At 36.6% G+C, this 10,569-nt stretch overlaps 1 protein-coding gene and 1 pseudogene across 1 annotated transcript; both read right to left on the bottom strand.

The window, feature by feature from the left end:
* Positions 1-740: 740 nt before the first annotated feature.
* LOC138895763 (uncharacterized) lies at positions 741-2,796 on the bottom strand. Its single transcript, XM_070180488.1, has 4 exons — positions 2,390-2,796; positions 1,829-2,329; positions 1,256-1,341; positions 741-1,183 (listed from the first exon to the last, which is right to left on the bottom strand). Exons 1-4 carry the CDS (start codon positions 2,794-2,796, stop codon positions 741-743), a joined length of 1,437 nt encoding a protein of 478 aa, XP_070036589.1.
* Positions 2,797-7,065: 4,269 nt separating this feature from the next.
* Positions 7,066-10,126, bottom strand: LOC104107781 (receptor-like protein 7; annotated as a pseudogene).
* Between the last annotated feature and the right edge of the window lie 443 nt (positions 10,127-10,569).

Genomic DNA, 10,569 nt, shown 5'->3' with positions numbered 1-10,569 from the left:
TGTGGGATGGTCCAGGTATTTCTGAATGTGATTCTCTCTCTGTATGTTGGGTCCCTTGAACTGTATCAGCAACTCTGTTTTCAGCTTCAGTTGTTGTGATTGTGGAACCAATTTCCTCTATGTCGACTGGAGATTCAGCCGTGCCATTGTCATTTGAATATTTGACCTGACTCATCATATCAGCCTTTCCATTTTCCATGTCAATAACTTCACCATGGATATTTGATAGCTTTCCATCTTGATCAGCCTTATTATGTGCAGCTTTTCCAAGAGGGTGATGTGCTTCGTCAAAGATCACATGTATGCTTTCCTCTACATATTGAGTTCTTTTGTTGTATACCTTGTAAGCTTTGCTTTGTGATGAATATCCAAGAAATATTCCTTCATCACTCTTGGCATCAAACTTTCCCAGAGCTTCCTTACCATTGTTGAGAATAAAGCATTTACAATCAAATGTCCTCAAGTGTGTTAGCTTAGGTTTTCTCCCATTCAGCAGTTCATACAGGGTTTTGTTCAGGAGGGACCTGATCATGCACATGTTCACCAAGTAGCATGCAGTGTTGACTACCTCTGCCCAGAAACCTTTTTTAACACTACTATCAATCATCATTGTCCTAGCCATGTCTCAAGAGTCCTATTTTTCTCTCCACGACACCGTTTTGTTGGGGTGTTCTTGGAGCTGAAAAACTATGACTTATACCATTTTTATCACAAAATTCGTCGAATTTTGCATTGTCGAATTATGTACCATGATCAGATCTTATACTCACAACATTATGGCTTATCTTCACCTGGATCATTTTTACAAATGCAACAAATACTTCAAATGTTTCATCCTTGGATCTGAGAAAGAAAGTCCAGGTGAATCTGGAGTAGTCATCCTCAATAACAAAGATGTAATTATTTCCTCCTCTACTTGGCACTCTCATAGGTCCACATAGATCCATATGAAGGAGATCAAGTGGTCTTGAGGTGCTGACTTCCTTTTTGGGTTTGAACGAAGATCTGACTTGCTTTACTTGTACACATGCATCATACACTTTGTGATTCTTGAAGCTTGAGTTGGGCAGGCCACAATCTAGGTCCTTCTTGACCAACTTGTTCAGCAGCATAAAGCTTACATAACCCAATCTTCGGTGCCACAATTCAGCATCATTATCCACAGCACTCGAACAATTAAGATCTCCATTTTGCAGAGATTCAAAGTCAGCAACATAGATATATTTGTATTATTTGGCCACTAACACCACTTCACCAGTTACAAGATTAGTAATTGTGGATATCTTTGACACAAATTCCACTTTGTTTCCCTTGTCACAGATTTGGGAAACACTCAGCAAACTGTACTTCAATCCGTTCACATAGTACACATTTTTAATAGAGTGAGAGAGAGACTTCCCAATCCTTCCAACTCCCAGAATGTATCCCTTCTTGCCATTTCCAAAGGATACACTCCCTCCTTATAGGGCCTTCAGTGAAAGGAAATCGTTTGTACTTCCATTCATGTGCTTTGAGCAACCACTATCCATGTACCATTGTTGGCAACTCCCCTTCACTGTTCCTTGCACAAGGAAATTAAGGGTTAGACTTAGAAACCCAAACAAGTTTGGGTCCCTTGTAATGAGGAATGGGATGAATAAGGGTTTTTTTGGTCCAAGCAGGCATCATGCGTCTTTTATATGAGGGACCAGGTTCTCTAACAGTAATTACATTTTTAGCAAAAATTTTGTTTTTCTGTTAAGACTGAAACTTGGCCTTACAGAGTTCCTTAAAGTGCCCAGTGTTACCACAGTGAGTGCAGAGCTAGTTGTCAGGTACAGTAACGTACTTGCTATGAGGGTTGTACGGAGTTTTTTTCCTTTGGAACTCGATTCCCTGCCTGTTTCCCCTATTGTTCATGTACATGGCAGTGATAGCTTCAGAGAACCAGGTCCACTTGAGTGATTTTTCAAGATCACTCTTGACTCTACTTAGTTCTTCCTGAAGTTGTTTGTTTTTCTCGAGTTCAACACACAAACTAGATTTTACTAATTTTATCTCATCTTCAAGCCTAAGATGCGTTTCATCCGCAACTTCCTTTCCTTTTTGAAGAATCTCATGCCTACCTTCTCCTTTTAGTTCCTCAATGGTTTCCTTCAGATCTATGACTACTACTAATAGATCATCTCTGTCATGCTCTATGTTAGCAACCTTTTCAGTTAAAGCTTCTTTCTCCTTTTTAACACACTCAATAGTCTCTTTTAGATCGACCACAACAACCAGTAGATCATCTCTCTCATGTTCTATGTAACCTAGTTCTACAGTTAATGCATTTTTATCATTTATAAGACTGTGTTAAGTATCAATTAAAATTTTTGCCAGGGACATGAGTTTTTTAGGAGAATAAGACTTCAAATTTCTTTGGACATCTAGAAAGTTTACCTCATCATCATCGTCATCATTTTCAGACTGTGCCATCAAGGCAAAGATAGAATCATACTCAGTTGCTTTACTTTCCCGTGCCATCATGGAGCTGTCACCTTGATCATCATCTTCTTCAGATTCACTGGAAGAGTCTCCCCATGCAGCAAGAGTTTGTTTAACAACATTGTCAGCGGCATTTTTCTTCTTAAACCGTTTGTCAGGAACCGGGTTCCTCTTAGTTGCTTTGTATGTGTTGTGTTTGTATTGATCTTTCTTGAGGAGAGGACAATCCTTGATGAATTGTCCTGGCTTACCACACTTATGACATAGGTCATAACCTTTAGGCTTGCTGGAGCTACCCCTTTTTGGAATGCCTCCATTTCTGTGAACCATTTTCTGGAATCTTTTTGTCAGTTAAGCCATATCAGCATTCTCACAACCTGAATCATTATTGTCCGTCTTGAGGACTAGGTTCTTCTCCCTTTTGTTATCTCTTCTCTCATTATCCTTCTTCTTCTTCTTCTTCTTCTTCTTCTTCTTCATTTCATAAGTTTTTAGATTACCAACAAGTTCATCAATGGTTAGCTTTTGCAAATCCTTTGCCTCTGTGATAGCATTCACTTTGCTTTCCTAGGAACTGGGTAAAACACTAAGTATTTTCCTGACAAGTTTGTTCCTTGGAATGATTTCTCCCAAATAATGAAGCTCATTGATGATGGAGGTGAACTGAGTATGCATGTCCTGGATGGGCTCATCATCTTTTATCCTGAAAAGCTCGTATTCTGTGATAAGTATGTCAATCTTTTATTGCTTAACTTGGGTTGTCCCTTCATGAGCTATTTAGAGAGCTTCCCAGATCTCCTTGGCAGATTGGCATGCTGAAATCCTATTATATTCATCAGCAACAATAACACAGACAAGAATTTGCTTTGCTCGAAAGTTCTTCTCTATGGCCTTGCGATCAACATCATTGAATTCTTTTCTTGATTTAGGGACTGTTACTGCTGGGTCACCACTGGTTTTTGTAGGGACGAAGGGTCTATCGCAGATGACATCCCAGAACTCTGAGTCTTCAGCCATGATGAAGTCGTGCATCCTTATCTTCTACCATCCATAGTATTGGCCATTGAATCTTGGTGGCCTGTAGGTAGATTGACCTTCTTCAAAGTTTGGTGGAGTAGCCATGAGGATCCTTTCTAGGTGTTAGCCTGATAGAAAGAACCTGCTCTAATACCAATTGATAGAATTTAAGGGTCCACATAACTATATAGAGAACCAGGTTTTCTATTAGCTCCCACAGAACACACGCACACTGTGATAGGTTAATGGCACAAAGAAGTTTTACGTGAAAAACTCCAGCTCACGGGATTAAAAACCACGACCTACCCTTATAGGATTTCAACTTCACTACTGAGCAAACTTTAGATTACAACCTATTATAACCTAGGAATTAACCTCTTAATCCCTCGCTAACTTGTAACAACTCTATTACAAGCCACTTTGTAATAACTCTATTACAAAGACTTACAACTCGACTAACTCTAGCCAAGACACAAACACAAGGGTTTATGATTTACAAAGGTTTCCTACACAATGCTTCTAACTAAGCTAAGTAGGAATTACAAGTAAAGAACTTTAACAAAGGTACAACACAACTAAGGACATGTAATAACTCAATACAGGGAACTGGTCTGTTGTTATGTTCTTCTTTGTTCTTGATGCTATTGAGAATCGCTTGCCAGATTGATTATCACTTTTGGAAGTGCTTGATGGATTCTTCAATGTTCAAGTGATGTTTTGCCTTTGGTTTAATGTTAATATAACATTGGTGACATCACTTGAATGATGTAAGCATGTTTGGTATAGGAGCATTCCCAATAAAGTTGACTGCTGCACTATTTTGCACTGTTGCGTGTGCAGGCATCAACTTTACAACTATTGGAGACTTGACTGGGTACGGTCCCCAGAGGAACTAATGTCCATTTGTTCCTCCTGTTATTTCTTTGTCGTCTGAAGAGTTGATTTACATCTCCAGCTTGAGACTTGTTATTCCCACGTACTTGAGGGTGTGAATCGGGTTCCTTATCTGGTTCTTGTCATTAAGTTTGTTAGATCATCAAAACATAACAAGGTACATATAACCTATCAATTTTGCTTTTGTTTTTCTATTGTCTGGTGTCACGCTTGTGCAAGTCTCCCTCCTCTTTAGTCTTTTGGTAGATTCAACATTCTTGCTATGGTCTTTTTTTCACATAGTTTGGACCTTATAAATCATATCGTTGTCTTTTCCACTGAATTGTCTCCTAAAATATTGTGAAGGGTGTGATCCATGACACTTTGGGGATTGAAATTATGGCAAAGGGCCAAATATACCCCTCTACTTTCGAAAATGATCTAAAAATACCTCTCGTTATACTATTGGGTTATCGATACCTCTGCAGTCATACTTTGGGTTCAAATATACCCCTCATTTAAACGGAGGGACACGTGTCATCGTCCTGTTGGCCAATTCTAAATATCTCCTAATTAATTAAAAAGACTCATTACCCATACCCGAAAAGTAATTTTCTAAAGCAATATTTTTTGTAAAAACTAAAAAAAAACTGAATAGTTTTTTACTAAAATCTGAAAGAAAACGAAAATATTTTTTTCTAGTTTTTACAAAAAAACTTCTTTATAAAAACTGAAAAATATTTTCTAAAACAATATTTTTGTAAAAATTGAAAACAAAAACTGAAAAATAATTTTCTAAAGCAATTAAAAATTAGAAAAAACTGAAATTATTTTAACTAAAAACTGAAAAAAAATAATATTTTTTCAGGTTTTACAAAAATATTGCTTTTCAGTTTGTTTTTAAGTTTTTACAAAAAATATTGCTTTAGAAATTATTTTTCAGTTTTTTTTAAAAGCAATATTTTTCTAAAAGCTAGAAAAAAATATTTTTGATTTTTCCAGTTTTTAGTAAAAAAATATTTAATTTTTTCCAGTTTTTACAAAAATATTGCTTTAAAAAATTGTTTTTCAGTTTTTACAAAAGTATTATTTTAGAAAATATATTTCAGGTTTTTTTACAGAATCGTTTTTGTAAAAACCGGAAAAAAAATTCATATTTTTCAGTTTTTAGTAAAAAACAATTCTTTTTTTTTTTTTCAGTTTTTACAAAAAAAAAACTTGTTTTTGGGGTATGGGTAATGAGTCTTTTTAATTAATTAGGAGATATTTAGAATTGGCCAACAGGACGATGACACGTGTCCTTCTATTTAAATGGGGGGTATATTTGAACTCAAAGTATGACTGCATTGGTATAAATAACCCAATAATATAACAAGTGATATTATTAGACGATTTTCGAAAGTATAAGGGTATATTTGAACCTTCGCAGTTGAAATTATTGTTTTATCTTAGAGTGATAATACTGATTGCATAGTTTATTGGTAAGGTGTGCTCATACGATGATGGAGACTTTCCCGTGCTTCTATCTGAGAATTTATTCCTAAACTTAGCCATTAATACAGAAGCTAAGAGACTATATAGTACTAGATTTCAGTGGAAGCAAGTAGTGTAGAATAAAATTATTTCCCTTGAAGTTATCAAACATTAGAAACTGCTGCACTAGAAGTTGTATATATTTATCAAGGGAAATTACAAACACGTTTAGGAGTTCACTTGACTTTCATCTAGGGGTGTGTTTGGTACGAATCAAAATATTTTTCATGAAAAATGTTTTCATGTAAAATAAGTGGTTTTATTACTTATTTTTTCTTGTTTAGTTGGTGAGTAGAAAGCTTTTTCCGAAAAATATTTTTTAATGTTTGTTAGAGAGTAAAAAATATTTTTTTATGCTACTCTCTTCACCTCCTTTCCCCAAGTCATCATGTTTCCTTGTTCCCTCCCCTCCCTCTCCCAAAATACCCAACGTTTTCAGGACTCTATTTTTTTTAATAATTTAATTATTCTTCTAAAAATTTACACAAACCCTAATGAACTAATGTGCTGCTTTACCTTTTTACGCAAAATAACGTTGAAATTTATGTTCAATAACTATAAAGAAAATACTCTTTTTTTGGTTGAAAAAGAAAGTACATTTTCTACCACATGAAAATAAAATAATCATTTTATTAAAATAAAAGAAAATACCTTTTTTATATCATAAAAAGAAACTACTCATTTTGTTGAAATAAAAAAAATATTTTTTCTACATCATGAAAAGAAATTACTTTTTTTGTTGAAATGAAAGAAAATACTTTTTCAACATCATGAAAAGAAAGTATTTTTTTTGTTAAAATAAAAAAAAATACTTTTTTATATCATAAAAATAACTTACTCATTTGTTGAAATGAAAAATAAATATCTATAGCATGAAAATAAAGTGCTATTAATAATATTTTTATTTAGGATGGGAGTGAGGGTGGAGGGTAGGGCGGGGATGGGGATGGGTAGGTGAGGTGTGGGGTGGGTTGGTGGGGAAGGAGAATAGAGTTAATAAGGTTGAAAAAGAGTTTTGAAAAATATTCTCTCCTCTTGATAGGGAAAACTTCCAAAACATTTAAGCCAACCAAAATGGAAAAATTGAAAAACATTTTCGGTCATACCAAACACACCCTAGATCTTGCATTTGTTTATTCTGCAGTTTATTTACAACACAAGCAATCAAAGCAAGGCTTAAGCAGCAACACAGTTAAATAAACGCCTCATTTATTGGTTTAAGGATCACATTGTTGATAACCAAAGCAAGCATTTCTCCATACGTATGTCGAACCATATCTTCACCGGCTCGTAAAACCACAGAAGTGCAATAGTATTTGCTGCCCCTACTATGTATCCAACAGCTGCAAAAATGAACTTCCAGTCAAAATCTGAGTCTTCTAGAGAAATTGGTGGCAGCATCACCTCTGAGTCATTGCTTTCGCAACTGTTGTTGAGAGGGAACCCGCATAGGCCTCTGTTTCCTTTAAAGGAAATTGCTGAGAATGTTTGAAATTGATTACTCGATGGGATTCTTCCAAACAATTTGTTGAATGACAAGTTCAGAACTGATAGGAATGTGAGATTTGCAAGCTCCGCAGGGATATCACCAGACAGCTGGTTCCAAGACAGGTCTAGTGATCCAAGCTTTTGTAGCTTCCCAATTGATTTTGGAATTGGTCCCTCAAGGGCATTGTGTGACAGGTTCAGGAGATAAAGTGAGCTAAGATCACCGACTGTATCTGGAATCACTCCTTGAAATTTATTTGAAGAGAAATCAATAGATGTGAAGACCCTGAGAATCTTCACAAGCTTCATCTCCATCCCTTTGATGGTTATTGTAACTGTGTCCTGATAGTATAAGTTACTTAGTTGGAGGAACCTAAACTGGATGCGATTGTGTCCTGACTCCATGTAATCATCTTCAACCATCATTCCTCTCCAATTTGAAAAGTATTCTGCATTCAACATACCAGTGAAGTTGTTGGAAGCTATATCTATGATCTGTGAATAGATTGGAGCGCAAGACTAGGACTCTCAGACTGTACGAGTTACTCAACATGCATGGGAAACTGTCAACAAGTCTGTTATTTCCAACATTCAGGACCTCCAACAACTCGCAGTTGGCCAGCGACTTCGGCAGCTTCCCTTCTAAGCTATTCCTACTGAGGTCTAAAGTTTTTAGAGCACAACGAATTGGAAATGAATATGGTATAACACCATTGAGTCTATTATTCCCTAGATTCAGCATTCCAAGAGTTGTACTATTTTCCAGTATACATCGTGGTATTGTTCCACTCAAGGCATTGCAAGACAAATCAAGAACTTGAAGGTAGCTAGCCTTGCATATGGATTCAGGAATTCTACCAGTGAGTTCATTATTTGCTACTGAGAAAAAGGAAGCAAGAGCAAGATAATCACCAATATCCAGTGGGATGGAATTGCTGAAATTATTGCTCGAGTAGTCCACAAAGATGGCAGAAGAAGGTGGAATTGGTAGGTCACCTTTTATACGGTTGGAATGCAAGTCAAAGACTACAAGATTGCTGGAAACATTGTATGGCTGTTCCACGTACTCCAGCTGATTAAAGGAAAGATTCAGGTGAGCGAGAGCTCCATCACCAATTCCCCAAATCCAATTTGGTATTGCCCCCTGTATTTGGTTGTCAGAAAGGTCTAAGTGGATCATCCTTGACTGATTTTGAAGATAAGGAAACTTTTGCAGCCGACAAGAAGCTAGATTCAATATGCTCAACTGGGAAAAGGTGAACGAGGTCAAATTGCTGCTACTAGTATCAATGGTCAAGTTATTGTAAGAAAGCTCTAGTCTTGTAAGGTTACTGAGCTTCCCAATCAGGTCAAGTGGCACTGTCCCACTAAAGAAGTTTGAAAAATGTGAGAGGACCTTAAGCCTCTTAACTTCAAATATGGACTTGGGAATCGATCCATTCAGATGGTTGTTGCTCAAATCAATAGTATCCAGCAGAGAGGAGGATGCATTGCGGAATTCTTTGACTTGGCCAACAAATTGATTGCCGTTAAGAAAAAGCTGCTGCAAGGAGGGGAGCTCAAAGATATATGCAGGAAGGATCCCGTTGAGCAAGTTGTTCCCTAGATTTATGCATACAAGCGCTGAGAGTCCTTCAAAATGAGCTGAAGACGAGACCAGTTAGACCATTACGAGAAAGGTCTAAATAGGTGAGTTTCTTGGACCGTTGGAAATATGGGATAGAACCAGTGAAATTGTTCGAGGAGACATCTAAATAAACAAGATTGGTAAGGTTTGCTATTGTGGAAGGTATTGATCCACTGAAACTGCAATTGAAGAGCTCTAACCTGGACAAGTTATGAAGGTTCGAAATGGACTCTGGTAATGAACCAGAAAAGTTTGTGTACCTTAGTATTATCGTCCTCAAAGATCCGTGTCGTGGAAAATTTGGAATTCTTCCACTGAGCAACTTATTATTTGGCAAGGCCAAAGTCTCTAGAGCTTGTATCTGAAGGATCTTTTCAGGAAATACTCCCTGAAGATTACAAGAACAGAGGGTCAATGTAGTCAAGTTTGTGAAATTGGCAAAATATTCAGGAACTGCGGTAGAGAGATTATTCTGGTCAAGATGGATGATAGAAAGAGATTGAAACTTGGAAAATGAATCATGAATGGGGCCTAAAATTTGACAACCACACAAGCTCAAGATTGTTAAGTTAGGCAAATATGAAGATAAAGATTGACACCACTCGCTCTTCTGAGCTGAAAGATCAACACCATCAAGGTAAAGCTCTCTAAGCTCTGTTGAATTCTCAATGAACTGTTTCAAATTGGGATTCTCTAGTTTTAGAGGTTGAATTCCAGGGAAAAGAATTGAGAGATCAAGAGTAACTAGCCTTGTTAATCTTGATAACATCATAGGAATTTGCCCAACAAAACCGGCATTCGATAAATTCAGGTACTTCAAGTTCGTTAAGTTGCCTATACCAACTGGTATTCCAACATTGAACAATTCCAAGTTAATCACATGACCAGAGCTATCACATGTCACCCCATCCCATTTGCAACAGTCACTTGTGTTCTTGTTCCAACGTGCCAATTTGTTTGACAAACTAGAGTCATATTGTAGGCTGCCCTTCAACTGCAACAACAGTGATTTCTGATCATCAAGGCATTGAGAGGAAACTAAGAAAATCTGATAACCTGATAAGATTTGCAACAATGGTATCAAGAGAAGATATAGAAAGTGTAGAGTTCTCATTTTCATGCAAAATTGTATAGGTATATGACTGAAGTGTAGGAGAATGAAATTAAAAAGGAGAAGGTGATTGAACAGAAGCAGAGAAATGGTCAAAAGGAAAATAAGAAATTACGCGTTTCTGTGCATTATGGCGTCTGTACAGATTGCAATTATTCTTTCTACTTGTTTGATGTTGGCCTTTTTGGTTCATTCAGTCGAAGACTTTGATCAACTGTGGAAAAAGTTGATCAAACCATGACTGCTTGCATTTGTCTGAATTTATTTATGTTAAGGGGTTTCTATGCTGGGGTTGTGACTGGAACTAAGAGTGGGGTTGGCTATTTTGCCATCGGATTCTGACATGCATGCAATTTCATTTACCAATACTATTTCTCCTTTTCCATTCTCTTGTTAAATTACTCATGGATGAGATTTTCATATTTAAAACTATTACCAAACTAAAGAACCACAG

The sequence above is a fragment of the Nicotiana tomentosiformis genome, chromosome 7 (assembly GCF_000390325.3).
Source record: "Nicotiana tomentosiformis chromosome 7, ASM39032v3, whole genome shotgun sequence".
Classification (NCBI taxonomy): Eukaryota; Viridiplantae; Streptophyta; class Magnoliopsida; order Solanales; family Solanaceae; genus Nicotiana; species Nicotiana tomentosiformis.
Note: the sequence above shows the minus strand (reverse complement) of the source record. Positions and strands in the feature narration are given on the sequence as shown.

Excerpts from the sequence above, each read along its gene's own strand:
- LOC138895763 (XM_070180488.1), bottom strand. The coding sequence starts at position 2,796 with ATGGTTCACAGAAATGGAGGCATTCCAAAAAGGGGTAGCTCCAGCAAG. Across the intron at positions 2,330-2,389 it reads GATGTCCAAAGAAATTTGAA|TCTTATAAATGATAAAAATG; the intron begins GTCTTATTCTCC and ends TACTTAACACAG. Across the intron at positions 1,342-1,828 it reads CCGTACAACCCTCATAGCAA|TTTGCTGAGTGTTTCCCAAA; the intron begins GTACGTTACTGT and ends ATTGAAGTACAG.